General features: G+C 35.0%; 3 protein-coding genes across 4 annotated transcripts; 1 reads left to right on the top strand and 2 right to left on the bottom strand.

Annotated features, from left to right (window-relative positions):
* Positions 1 to 1366: 1366 nt before the first annotated feature.
* gja12.2 (gap junction protein alpha 12.2) lies at positions 1367 to 4211 on the top strand. Of its 2 annotated transcripts, none has more exons than XM_048207403.1 (2): positions 1367 to 1606; positions 3002 to 4211. In XM_048207403.1, the coding sequence occupies exon 2, from the start codon at positions 3026 to 3028 to the stop codon at positions 3761 to 3763; it is 738 nt and encodes a 245-aa protein (XP_048063360.1). In that variant the 5' UTR covers positions 1367 to 1606; positions 3002 to 3025; the 3' UTR covers positions 3764 to 4211. The 2 variants fall into 2 exon arrangements, with proteins under 2 accessions (XP_048063360.1, XP_048063359.1); XM_048207402.1 differs by having other exon boundaries at positions 1369 to 1606; positions 3020 to 4211.
* A 1539-nt stretch (positions 4212 to 5750) lies between these two features.
* Positions 5751 to 12121, bottom strand: gja12.1 (gap junction protein, alpha 12.1). The gene is made up of 3 exons (XM_048207401.1): positions 11987 to 12121; positions 11441 to 11506; positions 5751 to 7413 (listed from the first exon to the last, which is right to left on the bottom strand). Exon 3 carries the CDS (start codon positions 7377 to 7379, stop codon positions 6618 to 6620), a length of 762 nt encoding a protein of 253 aa, XP_048063358.1. The 5' UTR covers positions 7380 to 7413; positions 11441 to 11506; positions 11987 to 12121; the 3' UTR covers positions 5751 to 6617.
* Positions 12122 to 13175: 1054 nt separating this feature from the next.
* Positions 13176 to 15290, bottom strand: gja13.1 (gap junction protein alpha 13.1). The gene is made up of 2 exons (XM_048207399.1): positions 15140 to 15290; positions 13176 to 14523 (listed from the first exon to the last, which is right to left on the bottom strand). The coding sequence occupies exon 2, from the start codon at positions 14499 to 14501 to the stop codon at positions 13638 to 13640; it is 864 nt and encodes a 287-aa protein (XP_048063356.1). The 5' UTR covers positions 14502 to 14523; positions 15140 to 15290; the 3' UTR covers positions 13176 to 13637.
* Positions 15291 to 15675: the final 385 nt, after the last annotated feature.

Genomic DNA, 15675 nt, shown 5'->3' with positions numbered 1-15675 from the left:
GGCTACATTGGAAGGAAATATTAACATTGGTTTGGGGAAAAGTATGTGGTGAGGAGAGTTTAAAGAAACCATCTAGTCTGAAAAAAAAAAAAAAGAAAACAGAAGTAGAAGTTGTGCTTCCTAAAAATGTCTGTTTCAGAATACTGAGACATTTGATCACTGGAAACTGTGACAGTCTTCGCAGTGCCACTGTGACGTAATCGGAGAAAGCATTCTCTGAATTGGGATGCAGCTGTATGTATAGTGCTGTAAAGTCTGATCGATTCTAATGAATCGGTTTGTCCGAAATGGCTCGCCCTGGAAGGTCCGATTCATTCTATTGAATTTGTTCGTCCGAAACTGCTCTGCTTGGTTATGAATCAGTTCATCCACTCTCTCATATGTAACTCTCAAACATTTTGTTTGGACGGTTCTTATAAATGAATAGATTCTAAAAAGATTCAAGTCGAGTAACTTCAGATCGTCAAGTGTTAGGGTTAGATTGACAAGCCTCAGTTTCAATGTATAGCTTCCTCAACATTCTAAACTTTAGTAGTCAAGCACTGACAACAACAAAAACATCACCTCTCATTTCTCCAAGTAAAATCTCTGTAGCCTACTCACTATGAACACAGAGACACATATAACCACATCCACGCAACTGGACATATTTGTCTTCTTTTAAGTTTGCATGACATTTTTTTGTCTTTCAATTATGATTTAAAAGGTGATCTGAGCGACCTATAAATGGATGACGAGGATAAGTAAATTGTGTCCAAAATTTGTCCTTTCATGCGGTGTGTGTGTGTTTTATCATTGAGTGAGAACAACCATATTCTGTCCGCACTGTACAGAATACACCACTTCATAGAACCGCAAGTAAAAGTAATGTTTTCCCATTTTCTCCCATAATTATGGTTTCTGTGGAGAATATAGGAAATAGCTGTGGTCAAACTGTACATGAGAGCTGGACAAAGTTCAAACATGCATGCTAACATACATATTAGTTTCAGTTTATTCATTTAGGCTTTTATACGCAAATAAATCATTTGCTTTTGTACCACAGTACAGAACTGTTATCTGAATATTATCAAAACACTATATTGTATAAACCCATAACTGTACAAAGACAAAAGCAGCATAACATATTGTAATGATCATGGCCTTTGGTCTGCATCTTCAATGCTTGGGATTACATAAGATATTAGATTTATGAGATTTATGAAATGCAAACTGTCAGACTTTTCCTTTGAACATTGTGTTTATGTGTTTTTGTGATTTCGAAAAGCACTGTCTATGGAAACGACAGTTTCATCACATTTCTCATGATCATGTGGGAGTTGACTTTTAACTTTTTTTTTTTTGGTTTCATGTATTGCAACATCTTGAGGCAAAGCTGGACAATGTAAAGATTGGTGTGATGAAAATCTGAGTGTGTGTGATTTTGCATGTGTGTGTACGTGCTCATTGACCTGAAGTTTTTTTGTGGGTGGACACTAAATGAAAGCTACACTTATAAAAATTACAAAACGTGTTGAAGATCAGATCTTGAAACCTCTGATATCATCTTTTCGCCTGCACACAATTAAAGAACAAGTTTCTCAGGACCTGCCGTCATAAAAATAAGGTAGGTTAACCTCAGATATGGAATTACACTCTGCTTGGCACTTTATTGATGACTGGAATGATTGTTTTTCTTATTGCTAATAGGCCACATATTTTGATTATGTTGGTGTTGTACCATTCTTTATTATAGCAAAACCCATATATTTGCTTGTATTCTTTCCTCAGTTTTACATTTTAACTTTAATGAAATTAAATATTTTAATTATTTTAAATGACAGTTATGAACTTGAGGCGAACTGATTACATACACAATTAAAAATGATGGAGCGTTTAGTTAAAAAATAATAGAAAAAAAAAGTAAAGTATTATTTGATCAGAGTTGTCATATATACGGTCAAACCAAAATTTATTCAGACACCTTGAACATTTCATTCATTATTACAGTTTATTCACTATAGTTTAAAAATGGTAATAAAATATGACAAGAACTCAGAGTTAAACTGTGTCAGAAAAAAATTAATCTTAATTATGTCAGATAACACTTAAGCAAAACATGGTCAGGTCAAAGTGTCTGAATAGTTTTTGGTTCCAATTTTTTATCAGTTTTGCTGGTAGTCCACTGCATGAAGTCACAGTTTACTTTATTTTGCTATCCTCACTTACATAAATGAACTGTAGTGTCCTGCACCCACTAGTAAAAAATATAAAATATTATATCTAGTGTTGCCCAGGTGAAAAAAAGTACATTTCTATAATATACTTAAAGTGCTCTATTTTAGTATATTAAGTTTTTTACTATATTAAGTACAAAATTAGTGCACGAAAATAGGGCACTTTAAGTATATTACACAAGTGTACTTTTATTTCACCTGGGTCTGAATCATTTTTGGTTTGACTGTAAATATACAGTATACATATATTTTTATGTACCCAAAACAAATTATATCTCATGTTTAACCACTTTAAGAGCCAGCGGCAAATCCCCGAAGCACTGGCCGAGATGAAGCTGTTCTCAGCGGGTACACGAGCACTGAACGGCTGCTGACGACCTGGAGCTCGCATCTCCGAAAATGCCTAAACAAGTTGTAAAATAGGTGCTATGATTAAATATGAGTCATATTTTTCAGGTCTAAACAACTACATTCTCGCCTAAAAACTCTTAAAACTACAGTTTGTGGTACAACAAGTGTAGTATTTGTAAAAAATACAGCGGATTTGCTCGGCCGCCATGACAGTCGCTTCAAGCTGAGTGAAACAAAGGGTGAAAATGTAGGAGTGTTGTTATCACTAGAATATTGCATGGCTCTCAGCCAATCAGATTTGAGAACCAGAAAGAGGATATATATATATATATATATATATATATATATATATATATATATATATATATATATATATATATATATATATATATCTCCCCATATAAATCCTATTCTCCCATTGTACTTTCTCTCAGAAATCTTCTCATTTGCAGGTCAGTATGGGAGACTGGGGATTCCTCTCCAAACTTTTAGACAAAGTGCAGTCTCACTCAACCAATATTGGGAAAGTTTGGCTGACGGTTCTGCTGATCTTCAGAATAATGGTTCTTGGGGCTGGACTGGATAAAGTCTGGGGAGATGAACAGTCCAGTATGGTCTGCAACATCAACACTCCTGGTTGCCTGAATGCATGCTACGATCATGTCTTCCCCATTTCCCATATGAGATTCTGGGTGCTCCAGATCATCTTTGTGGCCACGCCAAATCTGGTCTACCTCGGCTACGTTCTGCACGTCATCCACAAAGAAAACAAACTGAGACAGCATTTACAAAACCAGGCAGAGAAACATGGCATCAAACAACCCAAATACACTGATGACAATGGGAAGATTTATTACAAAGGCAGCCTGCTTGGTTGCTATATGTTGAGTATCTTTGTGACTCTTTTGTTTGAATCAGGGTTTATTGTAGGCCAGTACTATTTAATTGGCCTTTGGATGCCCACACAGCTAGAATGTAACGTAGACCCTTGCCCTAAAATTGGCCTGCATTGTTTTACATCCCGCCCAACTGAAAAGAGCATCTTCATTATCTTCATGCTCGTTGTGGCGTGTGTGTCTTTGGCTTTGAATCTAGGAGAAATGTTCTATCTGATGGGTCGTAGGAGCCAGCACAAGAAGAAGACAACTGCAGTGGCTGAGATTCAGAAATTAACCCCCACTGAGACATTTTGCTAAATGAAACAGTCTGAAATTTCATCATATTTCCCTTAGACCCAAGTCTCGAGCTCGAGCCCTCCACCATTTCCTATTCTATTCATAGATTACATGAGCAGAGACAAAATTCCACATAATCTATGTGGGAAAAAATCCACATGTTCTGTGAGAGAGAATTATTATATATGTGTTCTGTCCCATGTACTTTTTAAACAGTTCATGTGTTTTTTTCCCCAGGTGAAATAAGGTTGACATGTAAAAATAGTGTTTACATCTCTTATATATGCCATTGCATCTGTTTTATATTAGCATTTTTGTAAAAAAATAATTGGCTTGGTAGCTAATTTAAGTACATAGTTTAGTGATTATTATTATTTTAGCAGTAGCCTACAAGCAGTTCAGCTATTATTATGAACATAATTATTGTGAACATGTCATGTGTGCAAATAAAAATTAACATAAAACAAAATAGTGTGTTGTTTATAAGGTGCAAGATGAATGGTTATTTCTAAATATTGGGAGTTGGGTATTGTCCAATGTTAACCAGGAAAAATGCGACTCGCATTGCTGTGATGTCTTTCCATCACAGGGAGGCGTATGAAGACCACAAATCATCAATGGAAAATCAGGAAAATTAGACACCATTGCATTTTCAGTGCATGAAATAACATTTCAGACAGAATAATACAATATTATATAGCCGTGAAAAACAATTATTGTGCTTATAAAAATAAAAAAAAATATTTCCGTTTTTTTCAATTTTATTTTTATTATAAAACTTATATTTCGTTCAAATTAATTACATTTAAAAGGTAAAAAAAAAACTTGCTTGACCCCACCTTACAATAAAAAAAAAAACTTAAAAATATACTCCACGTAATGTATTTTTAGTTACAGTGCATTTTATGTATTTATTTTTATGTGCCGCAAGTATTCCTATTAAGATTCCCATCAAGGAATAGTTCACCCAAAAATAAAAGGTCGCCTCAACACTGCATGGTTCTCTTTCTTCCATAGACCACTAAAGAAGATGTTAAAGTAACGAGACACACGAGAAACAACGAAGTTTGACGCGCCAGGCACGGCCATATTTGAATATTTGTGAGTTAAAAACTTAAAATATGCGCATATTCCAATGGCAATTAGATTCCAACAGCATGGACTACTTCTATGATATCTTTATGGTGCTTTTTTGTTATTTTTTTTGGAGTCATGGAGGTTTGGAACAACATGAGGGTGAGTAAATGATGCTACAGATGATATATTTGGATGCTCCTTTAATTCTTTTCTGAATTAATGAAACTCTAACATTTCCCAATATACATGTGCCTTGCCACACATAATTACTTGAGCAAAACTTTAATTTAACAAGAAAAAACACAGGCTTGTTACATTATTTACAAAGGTTTTAACACATTATTTCCACATTTTACTGGTAGGCATGCTATGTACATTCACGTGCTATAGGAAATTTGATTCCCACTTCTGAAGTCGTAATTACGAGCTGATAGCATTCAAGTTTCGACATGAGAGGGCGTTCATGTTCATTTTTTTTATCTAGAAAAAGCGCGTGAAGGCAGCTTATATACAGCTTAAATAGGGAGAGAAGAAAGTATTTAGGAAATTAAAACAGTGTTGGGGGTAACGCATTACCCATTAAGTAACCTGAGTTACATAATCAGATAACTTTTTCAAGTATCTAGTAAAGTAACGCATTACTTTTAAATTTACAACAAAATATCTTTTTCAAATAAGTAACGCAAGTTACTTTGTTTTCCCATAACTGACAGATCTGACATGGGGACATTGAGAGAAATCGGGAGTAAGAGCAGAGAATTTGTGTGCAAACATGACAATTATTGCAGTTCTAAACTTAATGTGAGCATTTACTCATACCACTTGCACAAAAAGTAAGTATTCCTTTAAAAATCAATAAAAACAGTGAAATGCAATCCCAGAATATTGCACAAACCTGTAATAATCAAATAAATTAAACAAATATACTTTATGCATTTAATCTCACTTTATTAACCAATGTCTTTGCTGCTGACCTTCAATGATCTAATTCAACCATAAGCAAAAATACTTTAGATGAACATCACATTTGTGATCAGCCTGAAGCTTACTCATTTCACTTTTGATATCTTTATGCTGCTTTTTTGTTATTTTTGGAGTCATGGAGGTTTGGAACAACACGAGGGTGAGTAAATGATGCTACAGTTGATATGTTTGAATGCTCATTTAATTCTTTTCTGAATTAATGGAACATTTAACATTTCCCAATATACATGTGCCTTGCCACACAGCCTGAAGCTTATTCATTTTACTTTTGGTGTGAAAGGGCCTTTCTTTTGCCAAAAATCATAAAAAAGAAAAAAAGAAAAAGTAACACAAGAGTAATGTAATGTGTTACTTTTTATAAAAAGTAACAGAATTAGTTACTTTTTTATGGAGTAAAACAATATTTTAATGCATTACTTTTGAAAGTAACTTTCCCCAACACTGAATATTAACCTGCAGTCTGTTACATACTGAACTATTATCTAAGTGTAATGCCATTTTATGACAATTCCATTGTAAGATACAAGTAGAGCATCACAAAAATATTATAAGAAGAGATAAGTGATAGTGGTTATATGACACGTCATTACCTTAACAAAGGTTAGAAGTTAAATATAGTCCATATAAAATTACCTCTCCTATGGCACCATGCACCAACATTCATTTTGGTGTAAACATTGATCAAAATACATATGCTCATTTCACAGCAAAACAAAAACCGTGCAAAACAAATTGATCACAAAATGACATTAATTTTAATACCAAGATTCAGCCTCATTTATCTATGTACAAGCTATGAACAATCTTTTCACCCTTAAGTTGAGCTAGACATTGAAGTTCCTGTAATGTACACCTTGGATCCGTTTAAACCTTGCGGGAATGCGGTCATCTGTGTGCCACGATGTCTCTTTGACCTGCGGCATATCAGGTAGAACATCTCAATCACGTTCAAAAGCAGAGAGATGCACGCCACCACCAGCATGAAGATAATAAAGATAGTTTTCTCTGTGGGACGAGACATGTAACACTCAACCGTATGAGGGCAGGGAGATTGGGAGCATTCTATCTTAGGGATCATTATGAAACCGTAAATATAGTACTGGCCTACAATAAATGCAGCCTCCAGCAAGATCTTGACAAACAGGCTGGCTAGGTAACTACCTAACAATTGGCCCTTGATTATAACTTTGCCATGATCGTCAGTGTATTTGGGTTGTTTGATGCCGTGCTTTTCAGTATGGCTTTCAATCAGCTTTATCAGTTTCTTTTCTTTGTGGAGGATGTGCAGAACGTGGCCGAAGTATAGCAGTGTTGGTGTGGATACAAAGATGATCTGAAGGACCCAGAAGCGAATGTGGGAGATTGGAAAGGTGTGATCGTAGCACACGTTCGTACAACCCGGCTGCTTAGTGTTGCAGATCATTTTTGATTGTTCATCGCTCCACACCTTTTCGGCCCCGGCCCCGAGAACCATGATCCTGAAGACAAAGAGGACAGTGAGCCACACCTTCCCAACAACCGTGGAGTGAGACTGCACTTTGTCCAGCAGCTTGGAGAGAAAGCCCCACTCTCCCATGCTTGTGCCTCTTGTATTTTCTCTTCCTGGAAATCTAGGGGAGAAAGACAGCATTTTTGAGTGGTTAGTTTTTGATTTGATTCAAAACCCATATGCTATTATTTTTCAATGAACACATATAAGTAGACATTTTTAAAGAACCTTTACATGCTCCAAAAGCCAAAAGGAGAAAAAAATACCCAAATCATCTAATTTATGGACTATATATCAAGACTATAATTTCATACTTTAACTTTGTGGGAGGAACAGAGTAAAGCCCCGTGAAGCCATGGTTTACAGTGAATTCATAACAGCTAAGGAGCGTTGTTAGGCATGACATGGAGCGTAGTGCCTAACTGTTATAAAATTCACTGTAAACCATGGCTTCACGGGGCTTATTGCTTTTATAAAACGGTTACCACACAATACAAATATTAAAGCCACAAAATATGCATCAATGCAACTTTCATAAAGTAAAATCATTAAAAGCCTTCCTTCCGCTGCAAAAAAAATAGTCCCTGACCGTTAACAGCAACAGAAGTTGCATTTATTACGACATTTACATGGAGGCAAAGTTTGTCTTTATGAGTAAGTCACTCAATCGCAGCGGACATTCAAACGGAATTTTTATTATGAACATAGGACAACCTGAAGGAAAATGCTAAATCTGAATGCAGGTAATACACTCACTCACTCACTCAGTCACTCGCTATTTCTCACAATACTATTCAACATAATGCAGTAAGCTTCAATGAACAAAGTCAACTGAGAAAAAACCGTTTACGTTGCTAAGAGAGGTAAGACAGCTAAGACAGACGTAGCAACTATCCACCTTATTCCTGACGAGCCTACTGCGTTTTGAAATATGGGTGTACCTTCCGGTTTGGGGAACTTCCCTTCAAAAAGACTGAAATGAATCGTTTCAAATCATAAGGTTGCCCTACAAATAAAGCTTGTCCGTCAGTTTGACTGAATGAGCTGTCAAATTTTCTTTCATGATTTATTTTCAGACATCATGAGAATAACGCTTAGTATTTTAACGTGACATGATATAAGAACTTTCTATCCTCGTAATTAATTTAATTGGTCCCTTTGCCTTCCGTTGTAATAGTATGAAAAGAACAACATATACTGCACATTTGTGGTCTGTTCTCCCGATATAACAATATAGGCCTATATCCTATTAATAATTAACTGGAACGCATGAAGAATCTCTCGTTTTTCTCCCCAAAGCCTCACGTCTCTTTCTAGGTTTGTTTTTACAGGTAAATACAATTTATTATCTGTAAAAATGACGGAAATCACTTTGAAATAGTATCACGCAATGCTGAAGTTTATGAACCTTTTTTTATTAACGCAACGTAGCCTATTACATAATACAAACCTGTCCATTATTGCTGTGGAAAGAATCGCGCTTTTTCATGGCCTTTTGAAAGTAACGTTACCTTGTTGATGCTTTTACACTTTTAAATGTCCTTTTAATGTTCGTTGGTTGAAGGGTGAGTAGAAAAATGTCATCTCATTATACCCAGTTTAAAAAAAAACAAACGTATTAATGCGTTCATAGAGCAAGCCTTTCACTGACTGTTTACAGCTTAACGGAAGTTACACCAAAGACTATAGAATAACACAAGACGTGTCACTCGTATTGTTTTGAATGGGAGAAAGTGTAACGCGCAATATGGCGGAATAAGTCCCGCCTTCTAAATAAGAGCCAAACGCCGACTGGTAAAGTCATTGCGTCACTGCAGCGGCCGTTAGAAGCACAGGTTTCTATAGAAACAGTCAGACACGCGCCTCTGAAACATGGCAGAAGAGACGCGCATTTAGGTCTGCGCATGCGCATTAGCTTGATCCAGCCTAAAAAATACAGTTTTTTGTCAAGATTCGAGCGTTTGGATAAAACATTTATAAGACAGCTGTTGTCAGATTTCATTGGTGATTTCAAATATGAAATGTAATCGTAAGGTTGACGAACAGTTTTGGAGAATTTGATGTTTCCCCATTCAAAGAGATAGGGCATGATGCCCAGGATGCCCAAGAGGCGTTTCAAAGATGGCCGCTGAGTTAAATGACTTGTCTTAAAGGGACTTTGGTTACACCCATAATTCGCGCAAAGCGTCATGGGGCATAGGAATGAGGTGAATAAATTTGTCTTTATGTAAGGGAATGTAATGCGATCATCTGTTTTATACATTTTTGCACTATTACTTGAAACTGTCTTTACTAACTGATAAAAGACTATTTATTAGGTGCACTGGAAGGAATAGTATTAATATACATCATCTGTGCACGAGGTAGGGCCTTAAAAACATCAGCCAATCGTTTACGCGATCATCGCGTAAACGATTGGCCCTCTGGCTTGTCAATCACTGCCAATACGTTCCTTGTGAAAGACGTGCGCGGATTGGCCCTCTGGCTTGTCAATCACTGCCAATACGTTCCTTGTGAAAGACGTGCGTGGATTGGCCCTCTGGCTTGTCAATCACTTCCATGAAATTCCTTGTGCGAGACGTGCGCGGCTGCGCGCTCCAGTAACTTTCCACACTCTACAGGCACCGCATTAAATGTTTTTGTCAGGAGACAGGAGTAACAACTGCAGATTATGAGTTACCTGCGGTGAGTCCGACATAATGAATCCACTAACACGACACAGCGAATGCCGGTGGTAAACACTCATGTTCCAATACTCATGCACGAGTTTTGGGAGGCGTTCCCTCGAAATGAGCTGTGAAGGAGGGGGGTTGTTCTTACGCATGCGCTCATTTCAAAAACTCAGTAACAGTCTTTGGTTTCTCAGTCGACGAAAAGATAGCACCTTTAATACGATATTTATTGTTTTGAAAAACTATTGTGCTTAGAAAACAAAGAAAAAAATGGATTTATTTTTTATTATTACACCCAACGACGCTTTGCGCGAATTATGGGTGTAACTTACTCTTTTATTGTAACTTTGTTAAGCTGTAAACAATCAGTGAAATGTTCGCTCTATGAATGCAATAATACGTCTAAAACTGGGTACAATGAGATTACATTATTCTACTCACCCTTCAACCATCGAAAATTTAAAGGACAATTAAAAAAAGTGAAAGCATCAAGGTACTTTGAACAGGCCACGAATATCCCCAAAAGATTCTTTCCACAGCAATAACGGACACAGTTAAATATCACTGTATTAAAATATAGGCTATATATATATATATATATATATATATATATATATATATATATATATATATATATATATGTATTATGTAACATACGTTGCCTTAATCAAAAATGTTCATTAACTTAAGAATTAACTTCAAACATTATGGGATCGTAAATTAAATTGGGAGAAATGACCACAAAGTGCAGTACTGTATATGTTGTCCTTTTTCATACTATTACAGCGGAATGCAAAGGGGAAAAAGAAAATAATCATGAGACAAAGAATGCAGCGACTCAAAGATCTCTTGCCATTATTCTTGTTATAACATGTCACGTTAAAATACCAAGCGTTACTTTATTCTCATGATGTCTGAAAATAAAACATGAAGGAACATTGACAGCTCATTCAGTCAAACTGATGGATAAGCTTTATTCGTAGGGCAACCTCATGATTTGAAACGATTCGTTTCAGTCTTTTTGAAGTTCACAAAAGTGCCACCCATAATTCAAAACACAGTAGGCTCGTCGGGAATAAGGTGGATACATATATTTTTTCATTTATTAAAAGTTTCTTTCAAAATTCAAAGTGTACTCCACATAATGTGTTTTCACAATGCATTTTTTAAATTATTGTTATTTTATGTTTGTGCTTCAAGAATTCGCACCCAAAAATCAAATGTCAACACTGCATGGTTTTCTTTTTTTCCATAGGTAAAATTGTCATTATTCAATGATAATGTTGAAAAAGACACATCGCCTGACTTATGTGTTACTAAAAATCGGTGCTTTCTTGGATGAATAATGTCATCATGACATTTTTTATCTGCACGTGGGCTACGTGTGAGCTTCAGGCAGAAGGGTAAGATTATTAGAGAATAAGTAAATACTTATGGATACAAAAAAAAGAAAGAAAAGAAACTTAACCACTGTACCTTTGTGGACTGTGACAACAATCTGATGTTCAGAAGATAAGAGCGTCCAAGGTGCAGCGTTAAAGTCTGATTAAAACAAAATACGAGTCAAAAATATGAATTTTATTTGAACATCAATACAGTTGTACTTCATTGACAAAACCAAAACACAATATTTATTGCGGTCTGTATTTTATCTTAAAGGGATTTTTTAAAAACAATTCTAGGCATTCAAGTAATTACATTTGTGTTTTAATGACAAAAAGGAATGTGCCTTTAATTAGCAAGCAAATGTTTCATCAGCCTTCAAGATTCTCAACAATGTTTTAACAATGGGAATGACTAACTATTACAATCTAGCATTCAAGTTAGCAAACAGTGAATGGTTAACATTCAGCAATCACCAAAATCCGTCTGTATATCAGTAAAATATAATATTATTAGATTATAGTCAGTTTTGTTACATGTTTAGAATCCTAAAGGAAACTTAACAATACATAATATCACATATAAATGAGTAAATAAAGCCAAACAAAAATGTAAAATAGGAAAAATGTATATTTTTACCTGTGACAACTTGCGTCTCAGTCCGGAGCTGATTGACTGTGTTGTTCAATGATTAAATGCCATGTGTCAGGTGTAAAGATTGAACTTCAGTGCACTTGATTTCGCAATTTTTTTTTTTTTTTTTGGGCTGTCACCTTCCTCTTGATGTCTGATTAATGTTTCATGGCCATATTTGGGATAACAGGATAAAATTGAGCCCAAAGTTAATTATTAATCATGTTAGAATCCAGGGACAAGATGTCTGTACCTTTTTTATTCTCACATACTCATGCATATAAATACATAAATATACATGCAATTCACACATGCTTGGCATAATATATTGATTTGCCATCAGTGTGACTCATAAGATTGCAGGGATTTCTAAACACAATGAATAGTAAAACCACTTTGTTTTAGATGTTTCACCATGAGACAAAAGAACAGAATAAATATTTTCCTGGCATGCACAATAGGAGGAGCTTTTATAACATAATGAATCCTTGAGTTTTAGTTCTTTAGGGTTTTCATCATCTGAGCTGTATTATTCTATGCTGTAGTCAGTAAAAAGAACGGTGATAAAAATCAGCAGCATGGCCATATTTGAGATATGAGAGAACAACATGCATCAACATAAAGATAATGCAAGTCTTTTAATGCAACTTGCCGTGCAAAGCAAAGAGGTAAACATTAATTAAAAAATAAATGTAATAAATTAATCAAATTTCAATTTCATAAAACTCTATAAAATGCATTAATAATTGTAAAAAAAATAAAAATAGATAAAAAATATTGATACAAAATGCACAGAAGTTTTTACTGGATCACAGGAAACAACTTGATAATTCTGAATCCTGTTCCTTTAATAAACATCTGTTGTGACTGGTAAATATAAAATGTGCAAATACTGATTTAAAATAAATACATAAAAATCATTCTCTAAAATGTTACTATGTCTTTATAACATTTAAAACATGTTATGTTTTTAGGGTAGAGAACAATTAATATAATTAAGATAATTAATCAGATAGTAGCAATTAAGCACTTATAGCCTGATTTGTGATTAAAATATTTAAAAAATGTATTTTATGATTATTTATATACAATTTTATATGTGATTTAAAAAACAAAACAAAAATTCATTGCCATTTCATGAAACGGCATGTGTTTTTAAACTGGATTGGATATCTTGTGAAGAAAGAAACTTCTGTTGTTTTAAAAGTTTTATTTCAAACAAGGATATTGTCATTCTGCTCTCTGAACATCACTGACATCTGTTTACATTTAGAATACACTTATAACAATAAATTTGTCTGTTTGTAATGGACAAATGTGGCAGTGGCTAATGGAAATGACAACAGGCAAACAAGACATGTGGACACCAGTGCTCAAGTCACCTAATGACTCTTTGGTACATTTACACACAATATATACAATCATATAACAATAAGCATTTTTTTTTACCTTAGTATATCAAAACTATCCAAGCCAAACATGTATTATGCACAAAATGATAATTAAATAACACAATCCGTATCATAATACTTTCTTTCTCAAGTGTGTAAAATACTGGACAATTAGCTAAGGGCTTTGCAAGAAAAAACAAACTATATAGATGTTTCTGTTAAAACTTGGCAGATTTGTTAAATTTCTGAGATACAAAAGTCCAAATCTAATGATCTTCCATCAGTTGTTTTTCTTCTTTGGCCCCATCCAGGCTTCCTCCAAGACTCTGACCGCTCTCATACCGCTTGTTCATTTTGTTTTGCTTCAGAGCATCTTCCGAGGTCATCTCCAAGGTAGATGGCAAGCTGGCGGGGTTTCTAGCCGAAGTGATATTATGTGTCCGTTTCTTGTTGGTCCGGCATCCCACCCTGGTGCAAAGCAGGTAAAACACCTCTATGACATTCAGTAGCAGAGATACACAGGCTACCACTAGCATAAAGATGATGAAGATGGTCTTCTCTGTGGGACGGGACATGAAACATTCTACAGTGTAAGGACAAGGAGATTGGGAACATGTAAACTTGGCTATCATAATAAAGCCGTATAAATAATACTGTCCAACAATGAATGCAATCTCGAAGATGATTTTAAAAAACAACTGGGTCAGATAGCTGCCGAGAAGGTTTCCTTTAATTTTGACGTGGCCAGTGTCATCTGTGTATTTGGGTGACTTCAACATGTGGCCCTCGCCAAGCCTTTTTATCTTCTCCCTGAGTTTGTTCTCTTGGTGAATGACCTGCACCGCATGGCCGAGGTACACCAAAGTTGGAGTGGACACGAATATAATCTGCAAGACCCAGAAGCGGATGTGCGAGATGGGGAACTGCCAGTCGTAGCAGACGTTCTCGCAACCGGGTTGCAACGTGTTGCAAACCAAACTAGACTGTTCATCACCCCAGACGCTCTCGGCCGCCGCTCCCAGCACCAGGATTCTGAAGATGAAAAGGACGCTCATCCATATTTTGCCGATGACGGTGGAGTGAGATTGCACTTTGTCTAATAACGCCGAGAGAAATCCCCAGTCTCCCATGTTTGCTGATGCTCAGACTTTCCTACAAAAAAAAGACAGAAGAAGCGGAAGGAAAACAGATTAAATGCAAAGTCCACTTTAGGTTTAACTTAATCAATAAGCCTTTAAATGAGACTTCATTAATGGCATACTCTTAATAGATTAATATACTTAATAATTAATAAGTCCTTCAGGCAAGTTCAGTTATTTGAACGTAGAAAAGCAAAACGACAAAAAGATTATATGGGTAAAAACTATAAGAATAACAAATACTGATTTAAAATGTACAGGAAACAACTTGATAATTCTGAATCTTATTCATTGAATAAACATCTGGCTACTGGTAAATATAAAATATGCAAATATTGACTTAAAAGAAATGCATGTTAAAATGTTACCGTGTTTAAAACATTTATGGTCTTTAAGCATAATATGTTTTTAAGGTAAAGAACAATCACTATGATAATTAATTAGATATTAGCAATAAACACTTCAGTCGGAATATAACACTACAGTCAGAATATAATTATTTTTATTGAATTTAATTTAAATATTCTCTTTTTTTCACCACAAGGCAAACATCTATCATATTTGTGACCTGAAACAATGTATACATGAACAGAAATATACAAACAATGTTATATTGATTTCACACTTACCTTTAGCGAGTTGCACCTCCTATTAGAAACTAAGCCGCATACCAAGTGATAGCAGAGAATAGTTGAACCTTGATTTTTGGGCTTTACTAAGATTGCGTAATAGCTGAAAGTGGCCTACTGTCACGTTGTCCAACGGTAAGCAATGAAAAGAACTAGATCTTGAATGCAGGAACACACAGGAGTGTCAAATTAATGATTGAAAGGCTCTAACAATGATATATGCCACACTTAAGTGTCTGACCCACACAACTATTATTATATATCATATTTATTAATACTATATATATATATATATATATATATATATATATATATATATATATATATAAACACATACACGCATATATGTTTTTTGCTTTTCTTTCTTTTTCAGATATAAACCTTTTTTTTTCAGAATCCTGAAAAAATGTATCATGGTTTTGAGAAAAACATTAAGCAGCACAACTGTTTTCAACATTAATAATAAGAAATGAGTTTCTTTTACAGAACAACACACAGGAACCAAGGTTTTTGCCCTGAAAACCCAAAACATTGAT

This window comes from Megalobrama amblycephala, linkage group LG11 (genome assembly GCF_018812025.1).
Source record: "Megalobrama amblycephala isolate DHTTF-2021 linkage group LG11, ASM1881202v1, whole genome shotgun sequence".
Classification (NCBI taxonomy): domain Eukaryota; kingdom Metazoa; phylum Chordata; class Actinopteri; order Cypriniformes; family Xenocyprididae; genus Megalobrama; species Megalobrama amblycephala.
This window is presented reverse-complemented; position numbering and strand designations above follow the sequence as displayed.